Source organism: Canis aureus, chromosome 28, assembly GCF_053574225.1.
Source record: "Canis aureus isolate CA01 chromosome 28, VMU_Caureus_v.1.0, whole genome shotgun sequence".
Classification (NCBI taxonomy): Eukaryota; Metazoa; Chordata; class Mammalia; order Carnivora; family Canidae; genus Canis; species Canis aureus.
In genome coordinates this window covers 39,119,329-39,136,332 of record NC_135638.1, presented here as the reverse complement: position 1 = coordinate 39,136,332, position 17,004 = coordinate 39,119,329, and the positions used below count along the sequence as shown (strand labels likewise).

Sequence of the window (17,004 nt, the reverse complement as noted above, 5' to 3'; positions counted from 1 at the left end):
ATTGCATGCATATGCTGGTCAGATTGATTTAACTATCCAGCACATTGCCTTTGCATAATGCCAAAAGAATACTTTTCTACGTATGGAATTTCCAGTGCCATGGCTCTTTTGATGATTTTCAAATGAGACTGCCATAAGCTTTTCTTATGACCAAAGACTTTCTTTTAAATAAAATATTCATTCAACTCAGGTTAGGCTCATGAGTATTAAATTAATTTAACACAATTTAATTTAATTATTACTCAATTTCATTCATTAAATCAATGTAATAAATAACTTCAAAAATAATTAAAGTGAGGTCACCTGGGTGGCTCAGTCAGCTAAATGTCTTCCTTGGGTTCTGGTCATGATCCCAGGGTCCTGGGATTGAGCCCCACAAAGGTCTTTCTGCTCAATGGGGAGTCTGCCTCTCCCTCTCCCTCTGCTGCTCCCCCTGCTTGTGCTATTTCTCTGTTGAATAAATAAAAAATCTTAAAAAAATAAAGTGGTTAGAAAAAAAATAGTGATTTTATAAAGAAAATATCACAGCTATAATTGTCACCAAACTATCACATGAAGATGAAAGAATCATACCTCCCAAATGAGAGGGAAAGAAATAAAATTCATCTAAACACATTTCTGAATGCTTGAATTTAAGAGTTTTTCTTTAAGGATAGTATAATAACAAATCCATGTCAGGGTCCTGTTTCATCTCTTTGTGTGCTCAGGGAGAAAATCCAGGAGTGGATGTTCTATATGAAATTTCAGGTATTCCTTGCCTGGGTGTGCTGGGAAGGAATGAGTGGCCAGCTAACCCTAAGCAAATTGTTATAGTGTCATCTAGGGCATATCATTTAGCAAGAATGAGATTTTAGTCACTACAAGCTTGATGCAGAAAAAAAAAACAAAGGCCTTGGGGAGTGGTAATCACCATCTTCCTATTTTCTGATTGTTATTAGAAGTTCCTAACTTCAAGGCCATCTGAGAATTGGGAAGGAGGGAAAGACTTTGTCTGCTTATGATGAACAGAGTATTCATCACTGAAACTGTGACACTTGCACAATAATAGGGAACTATTAATAATGATGTCAGGACACCAGACAAACACCAGAAGAGTACTGGGCAAACCACTGAGCTGGTCTTACTGCAAGAAGGCGGCCTTACTCCATGGAATGAGCCCAAAAGTTATTTTTAAATTAATAAAAAAAGCTATAATTGTTATATATAAATTAAAACATGTTTTGTTCCAATATTTTATCAAAACAATTAAGTAATATTAAGTTATTTTCTCTATTTGGTATGCATGTGGAAAGAATCCTTAAGAATATATGTCCAGCAGATTTTTTAAATGTTTGGTTTTGGGAAGGCCATAGAAGCCATACAAGGAAACCCTTTAGCTGTTCACATTTTGTCTGTCTGCACTGCATCTTGATCAGGTCCTCCAGCTTTGAAGTGACTGGAAGCAAACCAAAGGTCTTATGATAAAGTACAGATTCCAAGAAAGGGGAGGATGGTGTATGGAGTAGTTAATTGAGCTCGATTTAAAGCAAGTTCTGCACCATCAGTACCTTGGCAAAGGGGAGAATTGCTACCTTGATATTTAAAAAAAAAAAAAGCAACCATATTTATCATTTTGTGCAAGATATTTTTAAAAATAAAATAAACAATAAGGAAAAATTAAATTAGAAGACCATATCAGAGACTCTCATGGTAGGGAAGAGAGTCATCATGACCTTAGTTTACACTAGCCTGCTACAAGTTTTGAAGCAGTGAGGTCTGGGAATGTCAAGCTAGTTCTTGTTACTTGTCCCTTGTGCCTGAAACTCTGCAGGGAAAACTATTTCTCTGTATTTTCCAGACAGTACAAGACACATTAATAGTACTGTATTTTCCATACTTCACTTTACATTGGCAACATAGCAAGAGGCTATACATTCTTCTGTTTACCTTAGTGTTGTTGGCAAGATTCCCTCATAGAAGTTTGTTGCCGTAGAGAACAGCTCAGCTTATTCTTTGTAATCTTCATCCTTATTAAAATATACACTTTTGAGCATTAGAAAAGGTTTTATTATTAATATGTCAAAGTATGATATTGCAGTACTAATGATTCCCATAGCCAAAAGGAGATTCATTGTCATTATATCCCTTTAAATATACATATATGTATTAATTACTTATATCCATTAAGACATTCCCTATAAAAACAGAGACTTCAGCAGTAACATTTGTTAATATATAGTTACTGATATTTGCTTTTTATTGAAAGATACAGTAGGGATATAAATACACGCACACACACACACACACACACACACACACCAATCTTGGGTCCTCAAGGAAGGCTTCCTGGAAATTGAAATATGAAAAGTAAGATTATCCAGACAAATATCTGTAAGTAAGGAAAAATATTGAATTTGAGATCAGACAAGATGAGAGATCAAGTTTGTGGGCAGCCAAAAAGCCAGATTATGAAAGGGAACCTAGTAAGGAATTTGCATTTGATCCTGAGAATAGAAGAACCTTTGAAGGGTTTGAGACCCAGGAAGGAAATGATCAGAAATGTGTTTGGCGGCACAAACCCAACAGAACAGCAGATGACTGAGATGGAGAAAACTCGGGCAAAGCCGGGTTCTGAATTTGCAAAATTGGCCCTCCCCTGGACATCTACTACCCAGTGACATTCTAGTGGATTAGCTCTGTCATATTTTAAAAGCTACTATAATGATTTTATATTTCCTTCTTGTACTCATTACTAACTTTATTATAGTTTGAAAACATTATCTGGAGGAAATTTATAAGACTCACATGTATGCCTGGTGACCTACATTTTAGGAACTTAAATTCTGTGTAGTAAAAGACAATGTCACCCTAATTGAAATCACTTCCTTCTTGGTTTAGAAATGTTCTGTATAAAATTAGAGGACTTTCTCTTCCCAAAGAATCATGCTTCAGAATTAAGTTCATTGTTAATTTATTAATTCCTGAAGTATCTTAATCTCCATAATCCATTTATACCTTTAAGTACACTCTGGTTTCTACAGTGTTTCATGGTAATATTTGAAAGGAAGTGGAAATGATCTCTATTTACACTTTTAATTTTCAAGAGTCTTTGATATATACTGGATAATTTGAAGGTCACTAATTTTAAGGCACTTTGAGCTATTGTTTCTCCTAAAGATATATGGTCTTCATTTACACACACACACATTTCATTATATGTTTGACTTTTTCTAAAATGCATTTATATAATTATAACTATAATATGAATTCTATGGGTCAAACCTCTCAAAATAGAATTAAACCTTTATTTTTTCTGTTTATGCTGTTTTTCTCTAATATTTCAACTATTTCATATCAAAGGTAGATATTAAAAGCCCAAAAGGAAAGCTTGAAATTATTAAAATGAATGTTTTCTTGAAATGTCTCCTACATAAGTAGAAATCTGAAATATATATATATATATATGCTATTATGTAATTACAATATTCATATAAACCTTAGCATTTTTTCTTTTTATACTATCTTTCAATCATTTTGCTTCCCCAATTGTGTAACTTACAGCCCCCAAACATGGACAAAGACATCAAATTCTATTTCATGGAATTTTTACATTCTTCTTCAGAGAAATTATTTCTTCTTTGCTTTTAGGAGAATGAAGAACATTGCATTTATTGCAAAACAAACTCAGACATTTAGGGAAACAATCCATCAGGTAAATTTTTTTTAACCCTCAAGCATTTAAAAGATAGCCCTAAAGGAAATGTTCAAAAGAGAGATATTAACCCAAGTTTTCATGCCAGCAGTATATTAGCCAGATGCAACACAATAATAAAATCCTGGGTTTTTCATTTATTTTTTGTAATATAAAGACAGGATAAAGTAATGTGGGAACTAACACATACTTTATTGCCTATATTTATAATTCAAAGTACATAAAGTACAAAAACAGGTAAGAGTAAAAAATTCTTTGCCTAGTATGCTTTATATACTTTTTCCATTTTCTTTTTTCTCCTCTTCCTCACCCTTTTAAAATTTTAAATTTTAATTCCTTTCTGAGGCTTTTGATATATTTTATTTTCTCTGGATTAATTTTTTTCATTGTTAAAAATCTCTGCCTTAAAACTTTTCTCACTGTATTTTAGATTGTCTTTCCTTCAATCATCAGTTTTGTTTTTTATGAAATTTTTTGCTGATATAATGTATTAACCTCTGTAACTATCACATAGTAAATGAAAATAATAATAGTTGTGTGTGTCTATCTTGCAGCATTATTCTAAAATTAAATGAGATAGATTTTTGAAAGATAAAAACATAGTAAATTGTCAAATATGGATTCTGAAGTCCTTAAGCATTATTTCTGACCAGCCCATCTTTCAGTGGGTTTTATCTCAACCACAGACCTTGTCTTTTTATCTAATCCCAGGGATCCATCACATTTTCTTCCTATTTCAAATTCTCTTGAATTCATCACTGAGCTCCCTTTCATCCTTAACACCTGCAGGACCTTTGCAAATCTCATAGCTGCTGTAGCCTACTTTCCTCACCTCTAAAACAGATATGCAAAGGACATCTTCCTCATAGGATTATTGTAAAATTTAAATAAAAAGTATATGGAGAGTGTTGCACAGTGAGTGGCACATGGTGAGCCTTCATAAGAGGTGGATACTTCTATTTCTCCCACACTGCTTGGGTAGTTCTGCCCACTGCAGGGCACCAGCACCAGCACCATCTCACTACTGTGCTGCCATTCTCAAAATGTCACGGTGGCACTGTGTTTTCTAGAATTTTGAATCAATCAGTCAACACATATATCCACTACATTCCAGTTCTTGTGAGTCTCTGCTTTCACGAAGGTCCGTTTTCATGGCACCTAGTAGAGAAGACAGACATTAAGCAAGTAGTCATAAGCTTAATGGCTTTCAGCAGAGGGGATTCAGGGTGGCCCAGAAGCATATAACGTAGGGTAAGGACCTATTGATGGTACTCGGAGAAAATTACATTTCACCTGAAAACAGGCAAGTCATGAGTGACTAACAAGCCACACAATGGAGGCTGATGTAGCGGCTTATGTGAACACCCTGAGATGTGATATGACTGACAGCTTCAGTGTGGCAGGAGCAGGAGAAAGAGGGGATGCAGTGGTCCAAAGGGGTAAGGCACCAAATAATAAGGAGCCTTGGTCTTCACAGTAAAGATTTGGCAGTCGCCTTGGTGAGCTGTGGCCACAAAATTACCATGTAACACACGATGGCAACACTCACTGTCTCACAGCAGCAAATGTTTGTTTGTTTGTTTTCACAACTATGGGATCAGATTACTGATCTTATAGGGCTCCTTTGTGATTCTGCAGTTTGGATGGTTCCTTCAAGCATTGTGATTTGACTCACCTCTAGTTCCTCATTCTTCTCAGAACTGGGACATTAGTCCTGGCACATCCTTTTCCTGTAGATGACAAAGGCAAAAGAGAACAAGCCTTAATAGGCAAGTCTTCTTTAGCCTCTGTGGCTGGAACTGGTGACAGCGCAAGGCCACAACCAAAGATAAAGACCAGTTACACGGGAGAGCACCTCAAAGTTACACTGCAATAGGCCTGGGTACAGGGAGGATGCAGATTGGGGATGAAATTCCCCTAGTTCCGAGGTCCATGGAAATCCACTAACAGATTTTATTTTAGTAATATGATGCATAATGACTCCGACACCCTTGTGGAGAATGCTTTGGAGAAGAAGAAGAGTGGGGATTATTACAGTAGGCTTTGAGGATGCACAGCAGCAGGGAATCGAGTCATAATAAGGATGCACTGTCAGTAGTGCTTAGAGAGAGAGGGTAGAGCTAACTACAGCACTGAAGCTTCTCACCCGAGCAACTGTGTAGGGAAAAAAGAAATACACTGAAAAAGGAGTGGATTTGCAGGACCTCTGTTGAATTATTTTTATGAAAGTAGCCATGGAGAAGTCACTGTGTGGTTATTACGTTCAGTGTAAAAATGAGAAGGATACTTTCTTTTCTGGTGCTATGTATTTTACATGGGTTAAGTGACTTTTCTACATTTCTTGGAAAAACACACTTCGGTGTCCTGTGATACACCATGGGATTCAGATACGGTAAACAATGTATATTGGGAACTTAAAATGCCAAGGTGTAGTTCTGAACAGCTTTTCCCTGTACCATGCAATACTGTGTAACTGCTTTTACTCATCTCAGAATGACTTTTATCTTGAGAGACTTCGTGGTCTCTAATACAAATTTCTGGCAGGCAAGCTTTATTCACCAGTCAACTGAGATAGGAAATTATTACAAATTCATCAGGTAAATACAATTTAGGCTCTAGGGGCGATCTTCCATACATCCCATCCTACGTATATCCATTTAAGCATTAAACTTACATATGCCCTCTCTAACCTTGAGTAGTACAGACTCTCTTCAACTGCTTGCAATATTGTATGGCCCTTTTACTTAAACCAAAATGTTTCAATGCAAAAAAAGAAAGAGTGTGCATCCCAAGGTAATTCATTATGTTGCTAATTTAATTAAGGCAATAGTTTCCCAAGTGATGACTTTGACATTTGAATCAAAAATAAACTACAGGGGGCAGCCCCGGTGGCGCAGCGGTTTAGCGCCGCCTGCAGCCCAGGGTGTGATCCTGGAGACCCGGATCGAGTCCCACGTCAGGTTCCCTGCATGGAGCCTGCTTCTCCCTCTGCCTGTGTCTCTGCCTCTCTCTCTCTCTCTCTCTCTCTCTGAATAAATAAATCTTTTTTTTTTAATTTTTATTTATTTATGATAGTCACAGAGAGAGAGAGAGGCGCAGAGACACAGGCAGAGGGAGAAGCAGGCTCCATGCACCAGGAGCCCGATGTGGGATTCGATCCAGGATCTCCAAGATCGCGCCCTGGGCCAAAGGCAGGCGCCAAACCGCTGCGCCACCCAGGGATCCCTGAATAAATAAATCTTAAAAAAAAGTAAACTATAGGGATTAAAATTAAAAACTCAATAAGATTTTTTAAAAAAGTAAACTATCAATTCCTAGAAATAAAAATTTATTTGAATCTTGGGATTTTTATTTTTTTTATACTCAGGGAGAAAAAGAATAAATGATTGGTCCATGCCAATAAAGTTCTAAGTTAAATATTAGAAATCAAATTAGTTAATGTGAAGAATGGTGCTGTCTCAAAATAAAGATATGCAGATACTTATGTATTAATTTAGCAGTTCTGTAATAACATGCTTCATTTCTGCCAGCGTAGCAACCTGTAGGAGATGAAACTGTAAAGTCTTATAAAATTGCACAGACACATTACCTTGGATGTAGCCTCTCAGGAAACTCCTTTCTTTCTTTTTCTTTTTTAATATTTTATTTATTATTCATAAGAGACACAGAGAGAGAGGCAGAGACACAGGCAGAGGGAGAAGCAGGCTCCATGCAGTGAGCCCGATGCAGGACTCAATTCCTGGACTCCAGGATCATGCCCTGAGCCGAAAGCAGGCGCTAAACCGCTGAGCCACCCAGGGATCCCCTGGAAACACCTTTCTTTTACTCTCTAGAGCTGTTACTATCCATTGAGCTGGCAACTGTGTGCATAAGTTAAAAAAAAATAACTAGAAAAGAGTTCATTTGTATAGAGGATTGGAAATATTAACAAAAGTATGGCTGAATTCTATCACGTTGCCACAAAAAAAGCAACAACAATAAACAAAACAAAAACAAAGCCCTAAGGATTTGAGAAATTCATACCAAGAAAACCAAATTTTCTTGCCTTTCATATTATGTATGTGACGTATAAGGTTCTCAAAATTAGAATGTTAATAATAACAAATAGCTATACCATGTCCAGTAGCATGTGGAAACATGTTAGTACATCCTTTCTCACATACACTGTGATTATTCTTTGGAAAAATTTTATGTAGATATGATTAAAATAAGTACTCGGTGTACATCAACTTACTAAATTGATGACTTCAAGCTATTACAAAATAACCCACAAAGTCTGAGTTTTAAAATACTTTTTCTGGTTTTTAAATTTTTTTAGTTCTATTATTCCAAATAAATTCTTAAAGTGAAAGTTTGTATACTCCTCTTTGAATATTCCATCTATGAGATGGAAATATATATACATTGATCCCTATATGTACAGTCCATTCAAGGGAATAAATTTAAATGAGATATATTTGTTAGATAATTCTGAGTTTGGGCTGTTCCAGCCAATCTTTAATTTAGGAGCTGGCCTGATGATAATGATAATGAATTTCTGTTTTGTTAACTGCAGCTCAGATAAGCATCTTGCTCTCTAAGGTTACATGTTAAAAACATCTCAGCACATTGTGTCCAGCACTGAATTTTGTTGTCCATTTTGGTCTGAGTCCTTTGCATTCCTATCTTAGTCATTAAAAGAAATCTGAATTGTCTTCTATACTCCTGTCTCTTCCTCAACAATTCCTTCTAAATAAATCTGGAAGATGTTTGCTAGCTAACTTGGGTAATCCCTTCTCATTTGAATTTTTGCAATATTACCTAAATAGTCCTTTTTGATTTATTTATTGAACACACTCTTTTTATGCATTAACTATGCCTTGACCACTGATATACACTAGAAATTACAGTTAAGGAAGTCTACAGTTTAGTGAAAAAGACAGATCTGCAACTGGGTACTTTCAGATACTGTGGCAAGAAGCCAAAGCATTATAAAGACATAGAGTTGCATCCCTCTATGGCCCATCTTTCACGACATTGCTAGGTTAATGATACTTCTAAAATGTAAATTCAGCCATGTCTTCAGTTTCTCTAGTTAAATTACTTTAGTGGCTCCCTACTGCTTTTAAGACAGTATTTGTAAGCATATATAGAAGCCTTTTATGTTCTGGTTTCTGTCTGCAATTTAGCATTATCTCCTGTATTTCTGCAATGTTTGATGACTCAGCCATGTTCCATGTTCCAGGGTTTTAGACATAATACTACCACAGTTAACATTCATCTATGAGTGCAAATCTTCATCCAGAAAGCCTTCTTTCACCCATCTGATTTACATGTCTCTTCTTTGATAACAAAATTGTAGGCATAGCCCGGCATAGCCCTGCATAGCACTTATCATAATATATTACAATTAAGTCTGGTGGAGGTATTATCTCTAATCTCTGATCCAGACTCAAGCACAGTTCAAAGACAGAATTGACTCAATGACCAGTAATGAATATTTGATGAATATAATACCACCTAAAGAAATAAATGAAAGCCATAAGCCTTCATCTAATTCTGTGATCTTTCAATATTTCTGTTTTTACCTCTCTGATCATCACTGTTAAAACTTAAAGATTTAAAAATTAGTATAGAACTGAAGTAAAAAATGCAATTACACCCAAAGACATTTAAGTTGGATAAATTTTACACGAATGAAGAACAGATGAGAAGTATAAAGATATGTTAAGAAAAATAGTTTTAAAGAGAAAATTTCTTCTGGTTTTCCACCAAATAGGACCCCTAGCTCATCCACAAAAAAAAGAGAAGGAAAAAGATTCACTTTTAGAATACTAAAAAAGGTGTGGGAGGGTGGACAGAAGGAAGGCAAGAGGTAATATGTATCCTTGGGCTTCTTGCCAAAGTCGTGGCATGATGCAAAATGAAAATACGGCTGAATGGAAGGTTTGATTTACTGCTTCCCTAGAAGATCCATCAAGGCAATTTGCAAGGAAAAAAAAATGTATTTGTGGTTATTGCTAGGCCAACATGAATTAAATGCCAAGTACCAGATGTTTGGTGTTATGGGAAGAGTGAAAATAGACCCTGGCCTCAAAGCATTGTTTGTTGTAATTGTTAACATGATCTATGCAACACCTTGTAATACATATAGATTATTCTTTCTGGTGTTTTTCCCTCTGTGTTGTAAAATATCCTACGTCTATTACTCATAAGTTAAATGACATGATGCTTATATTACCTTCTTATGTAGAGGTTGTTTTCTTATTTCTTTTTAAGAGAAATTTTTCTGTGGGGCATGAAAAATTGAAGCTGGCAAACACTGGAAGAAGAAAACTGAGAATGTTTTTGAGACTGTTTTGTCTCTTTTTGTTCAATAGGCCAGTTTTTCATTATCATTTGCATATCTTCATTTTCCATTTATATGTAATTAATGAATTATACTTTTGAATAGTCTGCATCTAAGACATTCTTGATGTTATACAAACATGAATTCATTCACTAACCTGAGTTGTTTAGTTATGTTCAGCTTTGAATCCTGTTTTTTGAGGGATTACACAAATGTAGAACATTCTCTCAATCACTAAGTTTCCAAATTTTAAGTCAATTCTAGCAATTGGTCTTAAACAAATGAATACCTTATGCAAAGCTTTTGACTTGGAGGGGGAAAATGTTAAACTAGCAAAGTATCTTTTTTTTTAGTTTTTATTTATTTATGATAGTCACAGATTGAGAGAGAGAGAGAGGTAGATACACAGGCAGAGGGAGAAGCAGGCTCCATGCAGGGAGCCCGACGTGGGATTCGATCCCGGGTCTCCAGGATCGTGCCCTGGGCCAAAGGCAGGCGCCAAACCGCTGTGTCACCCAGGGATCCCCTAGCAAAGTATTATAAAGAAGAAACAATGACTCAGAATACACTATCTGAGAAAATCAGCAAATTACCTTCCTTGGTTTAGTGTCCTACACTAAATGGGACTCTAGGTCTTTCCTCTATTTTAAGAAAGGAGTCAGGCATTTGCAATGAAAGTTCGTTTATTACTGATCATGCTCAGTAAATGGGTCTGTGATTTTTATTTAGTTGGGTAAAGAATTCTAGCAAATCAAAGATGCAGCTTGGGATAAAAGCAGGAGTATGAACCATGGAGAATGATGTACTTAGATTTGATTTCCACTTAATAGCTGTGAAATATTATGAATGGATATGCTGTTTCTTTAATTGTATTATCTGGAAAATGGAAATACTCTGGCTGTTGCATCACTCTTGCAGGCATGAAAGGGCCTACGTAGAGCAATGCTATGTTCATTGTAATAAGATGTCCATTGACGGACAACAGACACACAGAATACTTCCCAGGCACTAAGCAAAGTATTTTTAAATTACTTAAGATCTGTACATGTGTTCACCCATCGTATGACTTAATGCTATGTGCCTCATTATCTTCGTATGATATACTCTGCTTGATAATAGTTCAACATTTCATCTTCAATCATCATTTGTAAGCATATTTTATAAGGATTATGCTCTGGTTTAAGAACGATGACCTTAAATTATAAACCCCGAATGGCATTGAACCAAGGTTTTTTCTTAGCATTTATGTTTGCCTGTATTGTATTGTTTAAAATAAAATGTATTAATTATAAAGCGTAGGTAAGAGGCAAAAAATTGCTTTGCACACTTTTGGTCATAATCTTTAATTGAGAGAACACTTTGGTCAATAAGTTTTACCTATATATTTTCTTACTGCCTATTTTTGTTTTGGCTATCTTCAATGAATTTATCACTACAGTATCGAAAATGCTGTGATTCACTGTGTTGTTCTTTCTTCAAATGTATCAAAACTTGCAGCTTTTATGTGTCTACACTTAAAAATATTTAATGCATGTTCAAAATGCCACATTCATTTTATATTTATCATTCCATATAATCAAAAAATATGTTGAGTTAAACACTGATTTTGATTATCAAACAAATGTTTTAATAAATCAACACGATATTTCAGATACCTTGTTGCATTAAATATTTTATAGTGCAATTTTTATTGATTTTTGAAATGTGTTCCATGGGAAAAACTACCTGGTTAAAGTAAGTTAGATGAGTTTCATTTCTAAAAATGTCCTCAGACTTTATTGTGCAAATGAACCTCACCATGTATTTGACCATGTTTGACCTCCTTTTTCTCCAGGAGCAAGTAGAAGCAGTCATCCATGGAAAAACTTGGGCAAGTGAAAATCAGTCTGTGATTATTTATAATGAAGTCTTTGGATCAAATTCCACATTTTAAAAATGTTCAGAAATGTCTTTATATATTGTTAGTAGTTTTTTTTTTATTTTGTTTTCTTTTCTTTTCTTTTTCTTACTCATTTTGTACTTGATCTCCATCAAGTTCAACAAATTAAGCTTATTACTGGTGGCAAGAATTTTCCAACCCCAAACAGATCCCTTTGGTTAAAATTATCTAGAGAAGATAGAGACCACAGGCTTGCCAAATCCAGAGAAATTATTGCCTGCTGGTCGTTAGAGTCCTGCCTGTTCTAAGGTTGGAAATTTTATGTTTTCTTTTAAATGAAATTCTCATTTTAGTATGTTTTCCCCACCTCTCCAATAACATGACAACCACATAATAAAAGGAATGAGAAGGAATTTTCTTTTTTAATATTTACTCTGTCTTAATGCATATATTTCACAAAAGTTAGGTTCATTGTGTCAACTGTATACCAGCTACTCACTCTGTTAAGGAATGAGCTAGTTAGACCAACTACTTATAGACTTGAAGCTTTCATTACAGTAAAGAGAGAACAGGATGATCACAGACTACAGTTATGTCTGGGGAGAAAATGAACAAGGTATTGAGAAACTGAAGACCTTAGAAGGTCTTTTAATAGTTTGAAAGGAAAAGGCTCTTTGAAGCCTTGATAGTTCTAGTGGGACCTAGATGGTGAGAAGGGACCAGCTACAAAATGAGTTGAGGGAAGAATTTCAGTCCTACAATAAATAAGACCTCTATCTATTCAAATTGGTGTCTAAAAACCCCACAGAACTCCCACTTAACCTCTTTTTCCTGTGCATCTTTCATGTATATACAATCTAGAGTTTCCTGTTTCCCAATGACCCCTCGAACAAATTTCCTGACAATTTTATTCTTCTCAGATACCAGGAGACAAATTGCAATATGCATTCTGGTATATCAACCAGCTCATGAACATGGAAATAATGAGTACTTACCTCCTCACCTCATGACACCTGAAGAAAGAAGCTGTCTTTAGCACTCCTTGTCCAAGTGCACTTAACTAATAAAGTTACTAATAAAGTAATAAAGCAAGGACCCTGCATGTTCCATTTGTGCTGACCAGGAAAATATTCTGGTGTGATATTCCCATATCAGCCAGTATTTCAATGTATCAGGACTCTGGAAAGGAAGGTGGTGAAAGACAAACTTGGTTTTCTCTGTTGAGTGTGGATCCATGGAGAAGGCTAATCACATACTGAAGGGGCACAGTTGGATGGACGCATTAAGCAACATGACAAAAAATACTGTCATTAAAGGTTTAAATAAATGAATAAGGGGTAGTCCAGGTGGCTCAGTGGTTTAGCGCCGCCTCCAGCCAAGGGCATGATTCTGGAGATCCTGGATCAAGTCCCACGTCAGGCTCCCTGCATGGAGCTGCTTCCCCCTCTGCCTGTGTCTCTGCCTCTCTCTCTCTCTCTCTCTCTCTCTCTGTCTCTCTTGAATAAATAAACAAAATCTTTAAAAATAAATAAATGAATGAATGAATGAGTGAATGAATAAATAAATATAAATATAATTAACATATGTTTTAAACAAACAAATAAATGAAAGCGTCTCAGCACTCACAATCAAAAATTCTTTCTTTTTCCCCTATTTCTACTCTATTCTTCTACTACTCACTACCCTTTTTGCTCTGAATTTAGGAGCATTATATGCTAAAACTTTATGCAGAAAAAAAGGAAGAAACACAAGGAAGTCATAGAGCAGATGGAGAGGGAGGAGATTTTCTAGATCTGGTATAATGTAGAATCAGGAGTCTATGCAATATATACCATTCATAGCAATGAGAAATCATTATGACATTTACTGGGACTTGCTTCCTCAAAATGCAATGTATTTTATGACTTATGTTTAAGATAAAATAAATTTTTAATTTTAAAACTGAATATAAGTTTTTTTTTTTTCATAGAAGACTACAGACAGGTCAAGAAGGCAGTCTTTGTCTTCTGAAAGTTCTCATATCTACTTCCATATTCTCCCAGAATTATCACTATTATTGCTACTTGTGTTCGGGGGCCTTCTCACATCAGAATTTGCCATATTCTACAGGTCTATTGGAAAAACTACTAAGTTAATTTTAACTAATAGGGAAAAAAAAAACCCTACTATTTACAAAGCAATTTCATGAACATCACCATCTCATCCATTTTCACAGTAACACTTTAAAGTAGGATAGTCAAGTATCACTACTTCTAATTTACAAAAGGATATACTCAGACTCTAATTAAGAATCTTGTCCAAGGTCATGTGGTTTATAAGGTCTAACATTTGGTTACATCCCAGTACTTACAGCACTATGATCAGGATTTATTTTTATTTCACTATGTTGTCAAAAAAATTCATTACCTTTTCTGAGATATATGCATTATAATAGGGAAAAAGATCTTAATATCTTACTAGTAATGGAAATTAGGTCAGTGTATGGGGAAGAGTGCACCAAAAATAGGTGATCAGGGAGGAGGTAATCTTTATAATTTTTATAATATAAAATTATAATATAATATAATCTTTATAATTACTCTCATCTCATTCTATATATATATATATAGATTATATATATATATATATATTCTATATATATATATATATTCAGATTCAGATTCTTCCAAATTGTCCTTAATGAATTTCTGTGAGAATTACCAATTCACACAGTTTATCAAGCCTGTTCTAACTCTTTCTCGTTTACTGTGTTACTTTTGTTTGTTTTAACACTTCTAAACATTTATTGAATACTATTTCCAGGTACAATGATAAGTATGTTAAGTGCATGCTTTATTTTGCTACTGATTTACCTTTTCTATTGTTTTCTATTGTTGTTTAAGTGCAGTTGACATACAATATTATATTAGTTTTAGGCATACAACATTCATGTACATTAGGGTGTGATTACCATGATAAATCTAGCTACCATCTGTCACCAAGTTGTTATTATATTAATTTTGTATCATTACCTCTTAACTGACAAATCTTTCAGTCAATCATTATTAGATTCATTAACTACTTTATTATCTTTGAAGTATTCCACTCACAGCCAAGGATTGATGCTCCATATTCCAAACAGTTTCCAAACCTCCTTCATATGTCTATAATATGCCTTCTTTAGCCAGAATAAGTTTGTTGTCACTCTTTACTTAAATTAGTGAGCTTTTAAAGTATTTTTATCCCTTGAAAAATCATCTAGTTGAAATGATAAATTCCAGTTTTACACTGTAATGACTAAATATGAAATATTGTCTCAAATTTTTAATTATAATTTGAGAATGTCAAAGCCTTTCATTATATAGCTAAGCAAGCTAAAAATAGTTTTGTTTTTTTTTTCCAAAACCACAATAGTAGGTTAATGTCAGGCCCTGAGCTACATAAGATGCTATTTTTTGCAGACATTTTCCCTCCAGCCTTTTGCAAGCTACTTTGTTTTAATATGGGTATCTCATCTAATTTCATGACCTTAAGTTCTTCCTTACCATTATATTATTTGCATTTTTCTATGTAAATATATGATTCTTATGAACATTATTTTAAGCAAAATGTTCAGAATTTCCATTTTTGATATTTACTAACAATGTGTTTAACCCTTTCCTTTGTTTTCATACATCCTATTTCTTTACAGTTAACTTTTAGAAATGGAATTTCTCAATCAAATAATATGAATATTTGAAAGGTTTAAAATACATATTAAAATTATTATCCTAAAGAATTTACACTGTTGCTAGCAATTTTATGCAATATTTGTTTCAACATAACCTTGCTAGCTTTAGTTATTATCATTTCAGTTATCTTTACTAAATATTTGGAGAAAGCTAAGTCATTTTATTATTACACTCTATTTCTAGTAAAATTGAACATATATTTATTAAAATAATATTTGTTTTTCCATTTTTTGGAATGACTTCTGCATAATATTCTTTGCCTTTTTATTTATTATATGTTTAGTATTTTCCTTACACTATACCGTATATTCTACATGCCACTAAGTTTATTGCTTTTCTTTTCATTTTGGTAAATATACATTACTTGTACCTATGACTATATAATTTTTTGTTACTTCTAAGTCTGGGACTCCCTCTTTTTGAAGTTATTCAATATTCACTTACATTATGTACTTTTCCTATAATCTGGCTTGTTTAAATTATTTCACTTTTTAAAATGTAAGGAATTTTACTTAGAGGAACTTATGAAATAAAAGTTTAACTCGTATTTTTTTTTTCCAGAAAGTTAGTAGTCCCAGGTAATTTTATTGTTAGAGAATTCTGTATATTAACAGATCTAAAGAAACATTTAGACAATTTAAATGTAGATATTGCTTCTTTATAAATTGTATAGTCTCATGAAAGCAAAAGCAAAATGCGTAATATATAGCAGCCATTTCCCCAAAATGTTTGGTGAATAAGTAGATAAACAGTCAATAACATTCTATATAAATGCATTATGTGTCATTATTATTGATAGTTTTGTCATCCTTATTTTTAAGGAATTTATGATTTTGCTATTTCATTATACCTTTTAAAGTGTGAACTTTTTAATTAACATTTATCTTGAGTGGATTTTGGAGATACATTGTTTCCAGAATGACTTTTTAAACTTTGTCTCTATCGTGTTAAAATAATATAAAATTTTCTATTTTAGCCACTTTTATGCATACGGTTTGGTGGCGTTAAATGACTCACGCTGTTTTCAAAACTTGTCATCACCCCAGATAGAAACTCTGTTATCATTAAGCAATAACTACCATTTTCTCTTCAGGACAAAATAGATTTAAAGAATATGCTCCAAGTATATGCTGTCTACAAGAGGCTAACTTTAGATCTAAAGATTAAAGTGGGTTAAAATAAAAATGACATGAGAAGATATTCCATACAAATAATTACCAAATAAGAGCAGGTGGCTAAGCCAGTATAAGAATATATTTTATTTCAGGGCGCCAGGGTGGCTCATTCAGTTAAGTGTCTGACTCTTGATTTTGGCTCAGGTCATGATGTCAGGGTAATAATCTCAGGGTCAGGAGATTGAGCCCAGCATCAGTCTCCACACTTACTGGGGAGTGTG

At 34.3% G+C, this 17,004-nt stretch overlaps 1 protein-coding gene across 6 annotated transcripts in view; it reads left to right on the top strand.

The window, feature by feature from the left end:
* SNTG1 (syntrophin gamma 1) overlaps positions 1–17,004 on the top strand; it is an 818,827-nt gene that overhangs the window by 764,389 nt on the left and 37,434 nt on the right. Inside the window, exon 20 of one of the 6 annotated variants that reach the window (XM_077876982.1) lies at positions 3,628–3,691. The exons of the other annotated variants lie outside the window; for them this stretch is intronic. Coding sequence (XP_077733108.1) covers positions 3,628–3,675 — 48 coding nt within the window. The 3' untranslated portion in view covers positions 3,676–3,691. The remainder of the gene's footprint in view (positions 1–3,627; positions 3,692–17,004) is intronic. 6 annotated transcript variants of the gene reach the window in all.